This window comes from Ursus americanus, chromosome 1, assembly GCF_024610735.1.
Source record: "Ursus americanus isolate L20-20 chromosome 1, mUrsAme1.1.p, whole genome shotgun sequence".
Lineage (NCBI taxonomy): Eukaryota > Metazoa > Chordata > Mammalia > Carnivora > Ursidae > Ursus > Ursus americanus.
In genome coordinates, this window is record NC_142127.1 from 42,666,695 (window position 1) to 42,686,040 (window position 19,346).

Sequence of the window (19,346 nt, forward strand, 5' to 3'; positions counted from 1 at the left end):
AATAGAAATCTTGCAAAATACTGTTGACTAACTCATTACAATTTCAACACGTCGATCAAATTGAGCTTCCCTTAGAAAATTTTGTAATGCCATTTGTTGTAACATTAGGGACAGCTTTGAGAAAGAAACTGATCCTTCGTAAGCACACAAGCCGACTGGTAACACAGAAGAACCGCTAGAAGACAAGGTCATTGGGTGTGACCCCTGCTAAACTGCTTACTACCCAGTATTTAGTACACCATAACGTAACACTGTCAGACGGTACTGAAATATAAAACAAAAACGTGCCAATTAAATAAAATGTTGACCAAAGGCGGTCACAAACTACAGAGTCAAGGAAAGTTTTCCTATCAACTGTAGATTAACTAGTGTGCATCTCACACCTTATCACCCTAAGTACCATCATATTCCCAAGGAAAGCTCTTTCGAGTGCTGCTGGGGTACAGATTTGCACACTACTTATTTATCAGAGAAAAGACAAAACAGAAAGGAGTGCCTTAGGAGCTGCTGATGTCTTTTGTTCAACCAAAGGCTGAATAACCCTATTTTGGCAAGAAGTTGATTTGAAAGTCTCCCGGTCTAGTACTTTATGATTCTGTAGCCTCCTTTTTTTTTTTTTCCTGACTGCAAACACACAAGGAAAAAAAAAAAGATGTAGAACTCAGTGATTTGAAGCCATTTGTTACTACTTTATAATAAAACAGGCTATGCAGTTTTGTTCTGTAAGATTTTTCAAGGTAGCATTATAACGTTCTATTTTTATAAAATAGTTTAAATCCTCTCCTCTCCATATATATGAAAACGGGATAAATGATGGTAAGCTCCTTTTTAGGCATATAATTATAAAACTATTTTTCAGGGTTATAAAGTCCTTCTTTGGTAATTAAATTACATGAAGAATACAGAAATTCCACTTTTTAAAATGAAATGCATAAGTTTAATGTACCTGTTCTTTAAATATTTTTAAAAGTATCTTCCAATTTTTTTAAAAGTAAGATTAATAAAAGATTAACCAAGTGACAGTCTCCTATGCTTCTCTCAATTCAATTCACCAAACATTTATTGAACATCTATCACAGGTCTTGCACCACACAGGCATGTTGAGAAGATTAAAAATAAAAAACAAATTAGATGTGCCCTGCTCACAAGAAGTTTACAGTTTCATAGATGAGAAACACAAATGCCTGGAAATCTACAATAGAGGAGAGATGATGGCAAACGATCGAAAGAAGATTTTTTTTAAACAGTGCTTAGGGATTATCAAGTAGATATTGAAATGCATCCTGATTAGTGTGGCTCAAGGAAGTTTTCATAGATGATGCAACATTGAGTTAGATATCAAAGTCCTGGTAGGATTTCAACAGGTGGAAAAGAGCATTCCAGGGGGTAAAAAGAGGATGAATAAAGACAAATTAGACCTAAAGCAGAGGAAAGATGGAATTGCTTCCCGTTAGATAAAGATCCAAATTTCATACTGAACTGTAACTTATATATATTTTTAAAAGGATTCGAAGGCCCTAACTCTGCCACTGCTTAAGTTAATCTGCTTGTCAGTCTATTTATATCTCTTACAGGGAAAAAGCGCTGGCTAACTAATACCCATCAACTCTCAAGATAGTAGAATTGCTGACATATTTGCTTGTAGCCAATTAGTAAGCATATTTAATGAATGGTTACCATCCCCCTTGAACGGTTTAACAAAGTGATAAATGGGCCTTGAACTTCCTTCATTGTTTCCAAGACAATTTCTTTAGTTTCTTAAAGGGAAACAAAAACATATTTTTCATCAGCCACTGACCACTAGCAAGGTTCCAACTTACTCAAGCTTATACTACTAGGCCATGACCAAGCAGTCATGGATTAAATAGAACTGGAAAAAGTCTTAATAGTCATTGGATCAACTCTCCTTTTATAAAAAAGTAAAGAGGCTCAGAGAGGCTGAGTGACTTACCCAGGGTCACAAATACGATAGACTCTTGGCTTCTGCTGATGCTTTTCTTCACCACTTTCACTTTCCTGAGGTACTCTTACTACGGTGGTGACAATGTTCTCAAGATTCTTCATAGACTGTTGTTGAATTTAGCCAGATAGTTAACTAACTCTAGTACATATCATTAGTACATTAAATTCTGACGGGATATCTCTAATTGTACGTCTTCAAACAGGAATAATATTTTCAAGTAGTGAAAAGTTTAAGATTTCATGAAATGTGTCACGTTTTGGTTTAGAGAAGAGGTTCTTAATCACAACTTTACATCCGATTCACTGGGGGAGCTTAAAAGAAACTGGGCGTCCCCTGAACTTCCATTTAACTGGTCTGAGGCAAGGCTTTGGCAGGTTGGTTGGTTTGTTTAGTTTTGGACACTAAGGTAGAGCTGGCTCACAGAGTAGACACAAAATTTACCATTAAACTTTGCTCTGAGCAAAGCAAATCGTACATCTACTTTATGATTTGAACTCCTGTAATGGCAATAAATGCATTATTTTCCAAAGAAGCTTTAAAAACGATATACCCCAATCCTCAATGGCTTTTCTTCTGTAATCTCACTCGTGGTCTAATTAAATTGAGTAGGTTGAGGGAGAAAAAAGAGTCTAAGAGTAATATGAGTCATCCTGAAAGGCATGTATAATTTTTACACTTCTTCAAATTATGAGGAGAAAAGAGGGGGGAAATAGTTCTTTTAATCTGTGTTATCACAAATCCCATATATTCAAGATCTGATATAGCAGGTGCCACTTTTAAAAGGGGGGATGTGATTTGTTTACAGTGCTGCAGCCTCCTTAACGTTCACTGGTCACTAATTCTTAATAAATGACCAGTTGTCTTACGTAATTGTATTAGGATTTGACTTTTTTAAATTGCCAATATCATTTTTAGCAACCGTCACATGAAGATCATCGTCGCCCTTGACTTTCCTCAACAATTTCCCTCATTTATTTCCCTTTAACTACTTCCCCATTCCTACAAGTTGTCTTTCGCCTTGTGTCCATGCCAAAAAATGCTGCTATACTTCCTCCCACTACACAGCTCAATATCCTCTTAATTAATTCAAACTCCCTCCTCATGGTGTAAATATCATATTCTAGCAGCTCAAGTGAAATTTGATTTTCCAGATGATCAAATCAGAACCGGCCCTACAGATAAATACTAAAAAATAAAAACAAAAATAAAACGAAACGAAAACCCGTCCTCATCAAAACAGTACTCAGGTCTGGGTAAAACCGGACCCCAGCAGCAGGAGGATGGATGAGACAGCAAGGTTCCCAGCAAGTCTGCAAATAGCAAGCTAGGGAGAAAACCTTGTTCTGCCTGCCCCGAGCACTGGGACACCTGCAGAGTTGGCTGTTAGAAATCACAGATAAATACAAAAAATAGACGTGTTTAGGTACACATGTGCATTACAATGACACATCAGCAACACCTACCATACAATAGCTTAGGAATAGTGGCATTTTGTATAGGAAGGTAGATTCCAGAGAAAGAGAATTACATGGGGGTAAAATTGTGGATTTTTGCCCCTCATTATAAGCAAACCTATACCACGCGTTGTAGTGTTCTCAGTAGGTATTTTTGAAGACAAACAGTACAAAATAGTTTCCCTTAAGGTCTTTTTACTTTGATTTTAAAACAAAATAAAGCAACACAAAAACAGAACAAACAAACAAAACAACCATTAATGAATTGTATGAGTTCATCGAGGACTTATTAAAAGAACAAAGCATAATAAAGATCTTCCAATAGTAGAATTTTTTCCTAATACTTAAACTGCTTAAATGTTATTGATAAAGATTTCATGCTCGTGTTAAAAAAAAAAAAAATCCCAAAAGGAATTCTGCGTATGTACAGAATTTTTCTCTTTCTCAAGAGACACTTAGCTCAGTCTCAACATCCACTTCTGAGGAAGATTCTTTAGTGCTACTATCCTACCATCGTAACTAAATTCATACTGATGACTAGTTGATTGGTACTCTTATAACTACATAAAGCATATTTTTCCAATTAGGGAACCCTCATTCTTAGTACATTAAAATCTTCCCATAGAAAGAACAAGTACTGTTCAGGCAGGTATATAAAATTCCAAAGGTGGTGATATTTTCTCCTTCTAGTTTGTCAGACAAAGATGTAGGTCATTCGGGGTCCCAATGTCTCCATTTGGGTCATATCAGTATTCCCCTCAAAAATGTGGCTTAATCTTCTGAATAATGCAAACGAAAATTTCTCTTTAAAGAAAAATTTTGCACCAATACCGCCGGTGTAGGATACCGCGATCCGGGCAGGGGATTAGACCCACATCTTTTCAAAGTCGGGCCTAAAATTGACTCCAGATTTGTGACTCATGAACAGAAAGTCAGTTTTAATATAAATATGCTTTAAAAAGTAAAAATGGCTATTATTCTTAACAAGTTACATATTGGGTATTATTCTTAAAAATGACTCATAAAATATCTTTTTAAGTACTTAAAGTCATGAATATGTTCTACTCTTTTACCTTTGCTTGAATGCAATTTTTCATTTTCCAGGAAAGGATACATTTTCTAACTAACCCCGTTAACCTAATTACTCATAAAGACATACCAAAAGTGTCCCTGACATCGATATCTTCACAAAGAAATGTTTCTATGAACATGCACAAGAGCATATTCCATTTAGATAATCAAAACTGTAATTTTTATTTAAAAGATTCCTCTCCATCCATGTAATTCCTAGCAGTAAAATTTATCAAAAGCGCTGAAAGTTTGCAAACACTAAAACTGCCCTATCGATGTCCTTATTTCCTCATTCATGTACTTAAACTCAAAAGTATTAAGTCTTAGGCTTAAAAGAATAACAGTATTCTGTTTATTTAATGGTCTTTGTTTGATCTTAAATGGGGTTTGTAATGAAAATGCCTTCACTCTGAAGGGAATCTTTTATCCTCTTCAGAATAATTATCTTGTAAGATTAAAATCAGTGAATCATACCTAATTAAGATTTATAATTCAGCATCATTCAGGTATATGACCTAAGAGAGTTTACAGTCTTAACTTCAATTTGAAATGGAAAGGGAAAAGAAGTGAATAAAAGGGAAATAAAACGGTTATTTGGAATATAACAACGCACTATATTGCCACAGATTTACACAGATTCCTGGTTTAATCCTTTCCCAGGCCAAACGTGTATTGCGAAAATCCCACATACTAAAGGCTAGGGGTAAGGTGGGGAAAGAAGGGTTCTGATTTAAATTATACTACAGAATTTCTAGATCGGTTATAGGACACTAAAAACTACGTTTGGTGGCTAAGCACCTATCAAAATATTACAAGTTTATCATGCCTTTGATGCAAAAAATTTCTAAACTGCAGGGTGAATTTATAATTAAATGGGACACTGTTGTAATAGGTATTTTCAAGCCTCCTCTCGTTAAAGCACATATCAACTGAGAGAGCAATGCCTTGTTATTACACAGGGCAAAGATTTTTCTTCTTAGAAGGTCTCATATATAGTATTTCTCTCCACAAAGTCTAACAAGGCATTCAAAATAAGTTCAATTTTTATTCTTCCTCAGAAATATCTTTAAAGCCCCCCACCCTCACCCCAGTCTTGGATTATAGAAAAGAATAGTTACTTTTCCGAGGTCTTTGATATTTCCTTTCCTGGCAGAGTCATCTGATGTGAGAAATACCTTTTGAAAATAAATGGTACAACTTCAAGTGCACTCAGATCCATTACTTGCTGGACATTCCATCGTATCTCAGTTTTGATTTGAAAAAGCCGCTTGACTTCAAAATTTAGTTTTAGGTATCTCAATATGAAGCTTGATCTCATTGAGAAGTATCTTGGGAAGCAACAATGTAAACGTTTTGTCCACCCCTGGACACAGAATGTTCAAACCCAAGGAGAAAGGAGTCCCACCTGGTGACTCCATTATTCAAGGGAAAAGGGGGTTATTTCAATCCAGGTTCAGAAACCAAGTTCGCAATCTGAATACAGCATACTGCAGAGTTAACGTTCTTGCGTGGAAGGTCCCTCTGCATCGTTAACATAGCTGTCACCATGTGTTTATGGAGCTACGACGCCACTTTCTAATGTCAAAATATCAATGTTGCTACTGTTATAACAAGGAAATTATTTTTGCGTTTGCCCCTTTTGTCTGACTGGCACTCAGTGAGTTGTGCTTTTATTTTTAACTGGCCAGGGTTTTCTATATGTTTAGATAATTTTGAATTCTACCTTAGAAATACTTATTTTACGTGTGCTTGAAACTTAGCGGGGGTGGTGGTGGTACATGGCAACAGAGAAACTCCCAGGCTCTTAGGACACATCTTACTAAAAACCTTCCCACCCCAGTCACTCTGAGCCTGGGAGGACATATTCAAGTATGTACCAGCATGCAGCAATGACGAAACACACGGTTCCTTTTCAGAATCTCTGCACAAGAATTCATGGGCTACATGGAGCACATATCAGGCAAAGGGCAACAAGAGACAAAGGCAAATATTTCTGTCACACCAATTCATGTGCAGAAAGAGCAGAAGATACCTAATGGTCCATTTACCATCGATTCTCTCACTCAGTAACCCTCAGTATTTCTTTGGGCAGAGGCACAGGGAAGAAGTGTGGGCTAGTTAGTCTCTTCCACAGGAAGCCCAGTGACTTGCACCAAGCAGGCCCTTGATAGAAGTTTGTGGGTTGTGAAGGCCGGGCTAGCTTCCTTGCCCCGCGACTTGTGCACACCCCCAGGGTCCCACACACAAGGGCCCTGCGTTTGGTTTACTGCTCTGCTGTGGCTGTCTTGAATTTTTAATAAGTTTTGAACAAGGTGCCCCACATTTTCTTTTTTGCACCAAGCCCCAGAAATTATGCAGCCAGCCCTAGGTGAAGGTGACAACGCGTGCTGATGGTGAAGATAATAAATCCAAAGAATAGCCAAAAGTTTACAGTGACATCTGGAAACCCATGGCTTCACGTTACACTACTTTCAAAATTTTATTTTGAATGCTACTGTTTCCATGAATAATACCTCCTCGGGAACCAAAGCATGAGAGTAGAGGTCACCCGTTCTCAGATGAGTCTACCGTCATAGGTATATGGCATTTAATCAATTGTCAGTTGCTTAAAAAGCATCCAATTGACATAAGGCAGACATTACTTGAATCTGGGAAAAAAAGAGACTTATTTTGGGGGGGGGTGGATGAAGAAAATGCAGTTTCTGTTCTCTTGCCAGCAACACATTCACAAGTGGAATGGAGTAAATACATACATTACCAGCAGAAATCAAAGCTCACAAGAAAGGAACTGAGTAAAGGTGTTTTTGATATTAAGAAACCATTTTCTAGGTACTTCACATTATGTATTCTGCAGTAAGAAAATCTTTTTTGTGAGCGATAGTATCACTGATAAACTTTTTATAAAAGCTACTCTTGACCGAAAATGAGAACAAAAGTCCAATAAGAAGCAAATTTCCCACTATTTTATTAAGAAATATATTTTCTAAGAAAAGATTCCCCCACATAAAAATATGAGTACTTCAGCTCATAAAGGTAGGGTAAAAAAAAAAAAAAAACTTAACCTTGGGCCTCCCCAGAATAAACCACACGTGCTACTCTCAGGATGCACTGGTTTCAAAAATGACTGGCAAAGTAATGCTATCGATGTTTTGTGAAAGCCATAGTGGCTCAAATATAAGCGAACATATCCATTTCTCCATATATTTAACATAAAGACATCTGAATTGAAATTCTCCTTTGAATTTACTGCCTCTAATATACCCAGAGACAACAGCCCACCATATGCAATGTTAAGAGAAGTGTCAATACTCAAGTAACAAGACAACAAACAGATTTGTTGCATAAAATATGTAAATATTATTAACAGAAAGTGCCATATGATAGCTCATGTTTGGATGGTTTCTGATCACCTATCTTTTCTGCCGCCTCGGTCTCCTGACTAAGGCTAGCATCAACAGGTAGCCTACGCATGTGCCGTGCTGAGCCAGAGCTCCCAAGCAGGCATCTGTGGGGCTGCCCGAAGGAAACAGTATAGCCACCTGCTTTTGATTTGCTGCAAACTTATCAGTACAATTTATTTTTACCATATTCTTGCCTACTCCTTATTTCCACTATCTGCATTGCTTGAAGTAAGCATCTTTCAGGTAAAATTGCCATTTGAATGATAAGATCAAAAATCCCAAAAGATCAGTAATCAGCAATCATGTCAAAGCAGCTATGCTTGAAATTTCTACCGTAAGTTAAGTGAAAAAGTTAATGATAAAAATTCACATTTAGGAAAAAAAAGGGAGAAAATTACAAATTCCAACCATGAAAAGCACTTGCTAAACAAGCATTTCTTTTCAGTTTTTGAAAAAAAGTTTCATTTTTCATAGACAAAAAAAAATCTAGCTAGAATGTGTATGTATGTGTGTGTGTGTGTGTGAGAGAGAGAGAGACAGTTAATTGAAGACGGAATCATTTATGGACTTGTAGAAGTACCCCAAATAATGCCTAAGTTCAACTGATTTTAATGAAACATTAGCCCTTATATGCCCCCAAAGAAAGAGACAATTATAGTGAGATTTTTCTTTAATTGAAGGAAAAAAACTGCATTGTTTCCTGTGCCATTTGTTTATTCTGATTTATCAATGACTCAAGATAAAAAAGTAGATATGCTGATTAATCAAGTCCTATCGATCAGTAGTGTATGTCAATATTTCACACAAATGTCTACAGAACAATTTCTCCCAATCAAAAATTTATAAATCAATTTAAATTCCTGGTAATTAAATTTTTTAGCCCTCCAACAATAAGTGTGGTACTTTATAAAAGTAGTATGTGAAATCTGTAGTCAAGAATATATTGATCGAAGGCAAAACAGTAAACATTTCTATTAACCAAGGTTCTAAGAACAAACTGGAAAGTACAAATCATAAAAGCCTGCAATTGTTTCAAATACACCTAGCAATTCTGCTGATTTCGGACCATTAAAACTGATTACTTAATTAGGCAATCATTCAAGGCATCTAAACATTCACAGACAAAAACAGGGAGTCATTAGCAGAGCCGTCTTCACCTGGAGATGAAAATTCTGAAAAATGTTGCAGACACATAAACTTTCGGGATCTGTCCCCATGCATAAACTAAGCAAAACATTAAAATCTAAAAGGTAACAACCAAAGCTCAGGAAAAAAAAAAAAATTTACCTATAGTGATATCACTCATTTGTCTTTTCAAGTAGCTAATACTTTAAACAATCTTAGAAATGTCAAGTTATAATACAGATATTCTCTATCGATTCTTGAAAGTACTACTTTTCTCCCCTCTGGTCATACTCTTATACTATCTAAAAGTAATTAATAAAATTTCTGCTCTCTTGTATATCTATCAGAAGTACCTGCCTGCTAACAGGTTTTCAAAGTTCCTACCTAACATGAATAAAAACAACAAAAAGATTTTCTATTTGTGGAAAACAAAAAACAAAAAACAACCCACAACCAACCGAGTACTGGAACCTCAGCCCCTGGAGTCTTTAATGTAACTAAAGAAAATATAATAATCTCTATGTTTTCACTCAGAAGATACCGGAGATAATTTCAAGAATATCACTGATTCAGTACAGTCAGGAAAAAGAAAAATATTCTATAGCCCCCCTCCCCCCCCAAAAAATGGTTCCTGAAATCATTCTAAAGAGACCCTATAAACTGTCTTTTTAGGAGAAGAGAAAAAGCAAGTCAACTCACACATACAGCTTCCAAACAGAAGTCTTACTCTCTTCCAGGAAAACAACAATGAGACTTTATTACCCTGCTATGATTCTTTCATTTCGGACATGATTAATTAGCAAGTATTACACTTCCCAAAACTCCCACCACACTCTTCGTGGTCTATCAGCCTAGTTGTTGAGAGATCCATAGGAAAGAGCAAGTAGCCAACAGCAGTATAAGCCAAGTATCCAGAAACTATTTCAAAGGAACACTTCTCTCCTATCTGGGCCTCCCAAAATGAAGCACGTTGCTTTTAAATGCTTTCACAAAAAAATTTTCTTAATTGGTCATTTCTTAACAATACCTTTTCAAATTTGAATAATGCATGCAACATATTCAGTATTCAAGAATCCATGGCATGGTTTATTTGTTACCTACCTATATTTTCAGGCTTGAATTCCAAAAGACCTGAGTGAGTCCATGTAGTTTACACTGATAACCATCCACATGCACAATTAATCAACAATAAAGATGATGTGAGCAAGCATGTTTTGGGAAATGGGTTTTATAGAAAAAAAAAATGTTTCTTTCCCAAAGAAAAGCTAATATGTCACACATATAATGAAGAGAGGAAACAGCAATAAAGAACTAAAAGAAAGGATGAAAGGAAGAGGGCAACTCTAAAATTTGAATGGATGAAAACTCTTGATTCTCTGCATATTGTTCCAAAACACCTTTCAAAATAATTTTCCCTCTAAAACGATCTATTTTCAAAATGTCCAAGTGAACCAAGAAACCAGCTATAACTGAATGTACTATAAATACATATTTAACAACTATCAGTTTATAAAGGCTAGGGTTTCCCCTTCAACCTTTCAACTCTTATGTCCAAAAACTTCACACATAGTACAGTACTAATAAATAGATCTTGTTGGTTCCAGGAAACATTTTTTTTTAATCTATTCTGGTCATAATATCCTTGCTTTTTTTCTGTTGTATTAAATTTAGGATCAAAAACATCAAAGCAGCTTCCAGCTCGGACTTAACTTTTAGAGAATCAATGTGACAAGGCAGTCCCTGATAGATGTTTCTCTTGATAAACGACTTGTTCAAAAGAGACATTGTAGCTTTCATTTCCTGACCACAACACACTTTTAATTTGCAACAGCAGAGCTGCCAGAGTGAGAGCACTTGCCCACTTTCCAGCCTTTTAGGTTTGTAGCTCTGGTTCCTTTAGGCCACACGTTTGAGACAAACAAAATCTAAAAATAATCAGACTGATAGAATTACAAAATAGGAACCACTAATGCCACTTTATACATATACACAAGTGTCTACTTTATATATATATATATATATATATGAATATACATATAAATATATATAGAAACTTTTCCTCCCCAGAATTCTAGTGTGTGATAAGGCTCCTGAGTGACCATCATTTGCACAAGCATTTAAACACAGAGAAATAAATTATGTGACTATTATTTAATAGTAAGCAGAGACAGGGGAGGGGAGCAATTTACACACTTAAATCTGCTGTTAAATGTCATGAATTATATGATTGCCTACCCCAACGTGTTTTTTACATATTATTGCAATGATTATTATTACTACTACTCAGAAATCACATTTAAGTATCAATACGGTGAACAGTCAAACCATCCAATTTCTGCTCTCAGCACATTGTCCGAGCTCCGATTTAAAATTTATAAATGTAATATCCTCCTCATCACAGGCAGCAGCCCAATCTGCTCTGAATATATATTACAGCTTTAACATCACAGAGGGAAATCGCCCATCTGGCAATCCCATTCGCTCCAACAGCTCCGGGGGAAAAAAAGCTGTGCTCTCTCCTCCTTAAAACATTTCTCAGGGCAAATTATGTGCATCTAAAATAAACAGTCTTCTTATTGATCGCTTCAAAGTCAACAAGTTCCAAATGCAAAATTCAAATCCTTTCTATCGTGTGAGAGCACTGTGTGTTTAGCTCAATAGTCACCAGAGTCCAACCAGAAGTGTATGTCGCGCAACGGCTTCTGTAGTGCCTTTCCTTGTATTCACATTTGTGTTATGAGAGAGCAGTAACCACGGCCACGTTACAGACCCCTGGCAGCTTTGCCCCACTGCTATTTCTTTCTTTCATATTCTCCCTTTCCTTCTCTCTCTTTTCAGGGTGAATGCATGGTGGTGGGGTAAATGTAACCAAAAAAAAAAAAAAAAAAAAAACCCACACACAAACAACAACAACAACAAAAATCCAAGCCAGTATAAAGTGGACATATCCTGTGGTTATGCAAAATACTTTTAACATCTTTTTGTTGTTGTTCCCTCTTACTCCTAATTGAATATCACAAAGTGTACACACGGCACGGTCACAAGAGCTATTGAAAACCCCCTCTCACTCCATTTATCTGACCTTTTTTTTTTTTTTTTTGTGAAGAAAGAGGAAAGAGCGATTTCAAACAAAGTCAATTTCAGTGCTTGATTATTTAATTCTGTCACAGGTTAAAAGTAAAAAGCGCTGACAGGCAGACAAGTGAATGGCAAGGAAAAAAAAAAAAAACTACCACTGTTCCTTAAAAGACATTAAGGACTTAAAGCAATCAAAATATATATTTTTTATTTTTATGTAAAAGATACCCCTTCACTCACTCACCCAAAAAAAACACACTCAGAAGAACTGATTACTCCACAAAGTGTAATCATCCAGAGAGCAGATAGTCAAATTGCATTAATAGGTTGAGAAAAAAAAATTTCATCCAGTTTTGTGTGTGTACATATATATATATATACTTTCATTAGTAAGCAGTCTTTCTCCACACTCCCGCCCTCTCCCCTCTCCACCCAGCCTCCTCCCCAAAAAACCCCACACTGAGTTTAACTAATTTACATACCATTTGACTTCAGCGGTTATATAGTGCATTACTAGTAACATGCAACTTTGGGATTACCGCTAAAACCGATAAAAGTGGACTCCGGTAATCTATTAATCAAAACTGAAATATAAACAAGTGATAGCAAAAGCAAACAAGCATTTTGACAGATTAAAATATACATATATATATTTAAAGGAATTATATATCATGAGCATCTGCTTCCCAAGGAGAGTCTTCAATGGTTTTTATCATGCTATTTAATTTGTCTTTCCTATTTAGATGCAAAGGAAGTAAATTCCAAAACTGACATACCATAAACACTGGTGCTACTGATCATTTCTTGCTGGCAGCACAAAAAGCTGAATTGGATTTCTCACAAGCAGGAATTCCAAAGGTTGCTTTTCATTAAAGCCACTTTTCCTCTCAGCTATCAAATGTCACTGCCTTGAAACGTGGGCCCTTTCGTCAGGTATTCATTTAACCTACATGCATATAATTAAGGGGGAAAGCAACATCAACAAAAAGGGGATCTCAGATCACAGGAGAAGAAAGAAAGGAAAAAAAGCACATGACCAGGAATGCAAGTCCATGTCAATTTCACTCACTCCCATTGAAACTAACAAGAGCTCCGGGGAGGACGGTAATAGGATCAGTGGATTGTATATACCATTAAATTATACATCTTTCTCTCCCGTTCCTTGCCAACAATACGCCCACCACGCTGTACCCCCTCCAAGATGATGTGCTTACATTTTTCTGCAACCGATCTTCTGACATTTTCACGTTCCCTCAGCCACGAGACTGTAATCTAACCTCAACTTTTTGTGTGTGCAAGATTCTTATTTACACTTCTTATTTACTTAGAAGTTAGTTCCCGAAGAAAGTCTAGCCCCACCCTATGGCTCCGCTTTCTTATTTTTTATTTTTGAAGTAAAAAGATAGTAATAAGTAAGCCCAATATAGCGGAAAACGAGATTCTTGCTATCGCGAACTCTTAATCCAATACTATTGTTACAATGATTAAGCAGCAAAAATATGCATTATAATGTTTCAGGGCTACTTTGTACAGAGAAATTAGACAGCAGGTTGGCGTATAGAATAGAAGCGAATGCAAATTAAATTTAATGTTTACGGCACAACTCGAAGATCTCTTTCTATTACGGGTCTTGGATTTATTTATATTCTTAAAAAATAAAACAAACAAAAACAAAAACAAATTTAAACAGATGGTAGAAAACTACGAAGCTCCTCTTACCTGAACGCGCGGAGCGAAAACCCGATAGGTTAGCGTAGCATCGATCCGATGTGTTTGCTGATGAATGGAAGCTAGGGTTAAGTGAAGGTGCCTATGATTTGAAATCATTCCAAGTTTTTGAAGGGAAGACGGACTGCAGCCTCTGCCATGTTGGAATTTCAAACCCAAAACAGCTGCTTGGAAGGAGCCAGCATGCCAGAGGCTGGGCGCAGGCGCAGAGCGCCGCCGAGCCAAATTCAAATCACTTTCACACTAAGAGCCAAAGATCAGTTTTCAAAGGAGAGAGGGAGAAAGAGACGGAGGCTGCGGAGAGGGAGAGAAGACGGGAGGCAGTGGCGAGAGGCGGGCAGTGGAGAGAGACGGGCAGCGGGAGGACCGGGAGGGAGAGGGAGAGGCGCACGGAGCCCGCGGAGCTGGAGGGGGAGAAAGAGAGGCGGGAGGCGAGCGGGCGAGCGAGCGAGCGAGCGAGAGACGCGCCAGAGATTCATGGGCAGGGAGGGCTCAATGGCCGCGCCGCGCTGGCCGGCCAGCCGCTCGGGTCATGTTACACGGCCGGGGCCGCGGCGGCCGCCCAGCCTTGCGGACGCGCTCACGCGGCCCGGAGGGGGCCCCGAGGTCATGATTACGCGCGCGGGGACCCGGAGCTCTCCCTGCCCGCACTCCCGGGCGGCCCAGCCTGGGGAAAGGGGAGCAATGCCTTGGGGTGGGAAGAGTGGGGGTGGGAGCGAAGGGACCTTTCTTTCCCACGCGTGACCATCCGGCCCTTGCGCGCCCCAGCCAGCCTGGGAGGGCCCGGGACAGGGCTGCGCCGCTCTCGCGCCCGCGGGCCCCTCCCTGCCCGCTCCCGGCCCTCTAGACAGCTGCGGCCAGTCCACCCTTCCCCACCTCCCAGGACTCTGCACACAGGACAGGATCTGGCCCCGAGAGCCCGGACCTCACCCGCACTCTCCCCTGGGCCCCCAGCACCAGCCAGAAAATGACTTTATCTGCTAAGAAGAGGCAACTTCGGAGGGGGGGGGAATCCGAATTAAGCCGGTTCCCCTCCCCCGCCTCCTTGTGAATAAATAAAATCATAAGTGTCTAGGTGTGCGGTCCACTCTGGCGCTTCCCTGGTTCCCCTCCCTACCTCCCCCAGGCGGCTCGGGCAGGGGAAAGCAGCGCCTGGGGGCCCCCGGAGCGGGCTGCTGGTGCGCCAGCATAGACGTTAGGCTCCTGCTTTCCCAACCCCCTTCTATGGAGCAAGCTGGGGACCCAGGAGTGGGAAGAGAGTAGGGGCTTTGTGGTGCTGGGAGCTGAGGAAGAATGAAATGTGCAGTTGAGTGTGTTACTCGCATCCCAGGGAGCAATGCAGTGCTGATTGTCTGTTGCTGAGATAGCCTTTTGTTCGGAACATAAGGTTTAAGAAACACACGTTTTCTGGGGTCTCTTGTTAGATGTAAATGTGCTGCATCCAGACGCTTACTATGCAGTGTAAGCTCAGTTGGTTTACTAATCACCCCGCCCCACCCCCAAACAACCGGGATCATTTGAATGGGAACCTCATTCAGACTTCTAGGCTGCGAGGATTGCCTTCAACCTATTTCATTCTAGACTAGCCAACCATCCAACTGAGATAATAAAGCAAACAATAACATTTGATCATGATGTCTACGAGATAATGTGCCCAGCAAAGTTCTTTAGGAATTGTAATGAGCAAGAGAGTGAGGTAATAATTTCTCTTCGTTTTCATTAACTATGACTTTAATAGATAAATGGTAAGTTTATACTTTGGCCTGGTGGACATCCAGTCCGCTCCATTTCAACTAAGCTAAGAATGAACGAGGCAAATTATATATTCGACCAGGAGCGCATGAAACTGAGAATGTTACCTTTGAAGGTTGGAAACGAAAATAGACTCGTTTAGGACTGACCCTCCTCATAACGGGTGTTCACATTTCCCCCTGCTTCTCTGCTATAGATTTAATAGACTAAATTGCAGCTTTCCTGATGGTGAAATGCAGCTTTTAAAAGATACCACATATATACTTTGAAATTAATCTCATTCTCCTTTTGTCATTTTCTTACCTGTGAATGGATAATCATTGAATGGATGCATTTAGCTAACACAATGAGAAAGAAAAATTATTTTAGTTAAATCTGGGCAGATGACAGAATTTAAAAGGCAAAACGAAGTGATTCAAGATCTTACTAAATATTTCTAAAGAATGAGATTTCTATTTGGAATGGATTTGACCTTTCTGTGCATTTTTTTAAACAAGGCTTCAAAATAAAACAGAAGAACTTTATTCTGATGTAACAGAGAACACTAGAGCCCCTTTAGTTATGTTTTACAAGATAGCTTTGAAAATGATATTATGAAAAGTTGCCCATTGGATTTCACCACAAAGAAATAAGTGTAGAAAAATATCTATGGGTCACTGTTGGATTGAGTACAGATGAATTAAAAAACAACAACTGTGAAGAACTTATAATTTCGGTTATTGCCCATTTGGAGAATGACGACGAGAAGTTCTCTAGACACACAGCAGATGTTCTGTGCAATTCAAGCAAAACTGCTCTGTCCTTGTTTGTTAAAAAAAGTTCAAAGCTCATCAACCTTTAACACTAAATTCCTCATATTGAATTTACAGTACCTTATGTAAACCAAAATGCCAAATAAAATATATAGGATAGAATATCCACTGAGTAAAAATATGTATATATATTTTTCATGATCATCTTAAATTCATTTTCAATATCTAAAACAAAATAAGCCCTACTTTTAAAAAGGGGCAAGAAAAAGAGTGGTTAGCCGTAGTTTATCAGTAGATAAGTAGTAGTTTTTTCAACTCCTTTGTATATTCGTTTAAATACAGATTATAAAATTTGTCATTCAATATATAAATGAATATAATTAACTTTGGAATCAAAGAAAAGCAAACTACTGAAAAGAGCACTGCATGTATTTACACAGCATTTCAAAATTTTCCAAAATTGCATATATTCCAGGAAAAAATGTTTATGTAATAGAATATATGCTATGGGATTTGCATGACTAGTAAGATCTGTTATGGAGTTTGTCACCCCACTATTTCTAGCTTTTTTTTTTAAGGTATGGATAAAGGTTGCTTTTCTCCAATTATTTTTTTTTCAAAGGAAGATGAAATTTGACTATTTTTTTTTCAGAAAGATGCATTCTTTGTAAAATTAGCACAATGTTTGTGGTTTTTGTTGTTTTAATAAAACTATCTTTAATGATATGGTACGATTAACATTTTAATAGACACCATATTCTATCCACATTTATTTTTAAAACTTTTATTCAAAAGAAATGTTTCTGACTGTAACCGACGTCCATCTCTACAATGTACTTTATGAAACTTTTCTTGTGACGACATGAAGATAAGAAATTGAATTCTTAAAGAAAGTGGACTGGGTAATCAAGAGAACAGTTAATTCAGTGAAAAACTGATCAGGCTAATTTTTTCCCCACTGCAGTAAGCTCATTGCTTCTTTCTTTTTTAAAATTGTAATTTCTTTTTAATGTAGAAATGGCAAATATAATGAATTTCTAACACACAGTGTAGTCTGACTTGGGCTTTGCAAGAAAACTAAAGAAAAATAAGCATCACTATTCTTTTTTTCCTTCAGGAGGAGTGTATGAGTGTGTGTGTGTGTGTGTGTGTGTGAGTGTGTGTGTGTGTGTGTGTGTGTGTGTGTGTGTGTGTGTACGCCCACAACCACATGTTCCTCTCAAGCTAATTCAGAGAGGAAAGATTCTTCTACTTTTGTGTCCTAGTTCTCAGGACACATATAAGCAACAACAATCACAGTAAAGGGTAAGGAAATAAGCAAGGTGATATTGAATGCGATTGTGCAGATGACCATATTCTTGTCTGCCTGGACTAAGGGTAATTGGGCCAGGTTAGACACAGAGATAAATACCTAGGTGATGGAAGAATAAAAGAGAAGGACAAGATGAGGGTAGACAGAGCACTGAAAAGATAAGAAAATGAGGGTGACAAGATGTTTTAAAGACAAAACCAAGTTTGGGGGGCTATAATGTTGAATTTTTCATGAACTGCTAAACACAATTCAATTTATAAATTCTGCTGTTTAGTTTCAAACTCAATTATTTTAATAAAACATTAAACTAGTAATATCTTCTTCAAAACTCTCATGTTTCCAAAATATTCCAGGACTTACTAGCTGTTTATTAGACCTACACTTTTTTTTTCATATTGCTCACAAAATCTAAAGGAGCTCTTACAGTAATGCAATTACTGGTATGATTTTTCTTATGTTTGCATAAATTGCAGTTTATTTTAAGGATAGTCAGTTACACTTCAACTAAGAATACTAAAAAATTCTTACGCCCCTTCCTCCCCCTGCCAAAAAAACTAGTGAAGACCTTGACCTCATTTTAGTAAAATTACTCAATTTGTTAGAATTACACTTGAATACAGGTACTGTCAAAGGATATTAGAGTGGTCCATATGTCTCCTCAGTGACCTAACCCCACAGTGGAGAGACAACTAGAAAATCCCATGAGAGGTTCACTTGAGATGTTTTCTTGGTTATGCAAAAGTGTTTTCTTGTAATAACCTGAGGATTGCACATTCTCATTCACTCCTGAACTACTGATAGTGTTCCTATATTTGCTGCAGCCTCTGCCTGATTCTGTATGATTCTCAATTTCATTTAGAAAGTACATATAGTACTGAGCACTTACTGTGGTTAAAAGTATTGCACTAAAAATTGCAGAAGATTTAAAGGAAACGGACATTAACGTTTTATGGAGAAAGCCGGATAAATATAGTTCAAAGTGAGTAAGTGACTCACAAAGGGGTCTGTCTAGAGGAAGATACGGGTTCTTTCATGAAGGAGAGGACAGTTGTCCTGGGCTTTGTAGTCTCAATCTTTAAACTCCAATACAACAAACTGCTTGTAGTCTGCAGTCTGCATATGCCATGTTGTCTGTCCCCTCTGCGCCTTGCTGTTCACTGGGCCCTCTGGTTTCCCCTCCTCTTCTGTGTGCTAACTCCCTCAGACTCTCAGCATTTAGCTCCTCCAAGAAGACTTCCCAACCTTCCGGGGTTTGGGGTGGGGGGGGCACTTCTGCATCTTTGCCCTGGGCTCTCCTCAGACTACATCTCTCTCTCTCCGCACTTTAACATCCTGTTTTAAGTATCTTTCTGTTTGAGCCCTGTTAGATTGTAAAGTTCCCTGAGGGCAGGCAATCCTGGTTAACTTGCAGTTTAGGTTTGGGCTTTGTGTCCGCGCCCCACCACCATGCTGAAAATGGGAAGGATCCTGAATACAGGTTTACTGAGGAAACTGACGAGCTGAGGTGGAGAGGAAGTAGGCATGGGCAAAGGCGGCGAGCAAGGCAGTTACGAGAGCCTTCGCAGGAAATAGCATTTAATCAGGTTGGGTTGAACCTTTGCTTTACACAGGTACGGAAGGGGAAATCGGAAAAAGTGAGAACTGGGGATACACTGTGGACGAACTTCATTGACTCCTTGGATGAGAGGTTTGCATTTCAGTAGGTAGGTA

General features: G+C 38.2%; 1 protein-coding gene across 3 annotated transcripts in view; it reads right to left on the reverse strand.

Annotated features, from left to right (window-relative positions):
* The window catches only part of FIGN (fidgetin, microtubule severing factor), a 126,165-nt gene extending 111,897 nt beyond the window's left edge, over positions 1–14,268 (reverse strand). Inside the window, exons 1-2 of one of the 3 annotated variants that reach the window (XM_087861086.1) lie at positions 13,812–14,267; positions 12,869–13,038 (exon numbers count right to left, since the gene is read on the reverse strand). In XM_087861086.1, the coding sequence (XP_087717212.1) occupies positions 12,869–12,893 (25 nt within the window). In that variant the 5' untranslated portion in view covers positions 12,894–13,038; positions 13,812–14,267. Of the gene's footprint in view, positions 1–12,868 lie in introns of all 3 variants that reach the window. The other 2 variants (XM_087861095.1, XM_045780731.2) reach the window with 2 other exon arrangements.
* Positions 14,269–19,346: the final 5,078 nt, after the last annotated feature.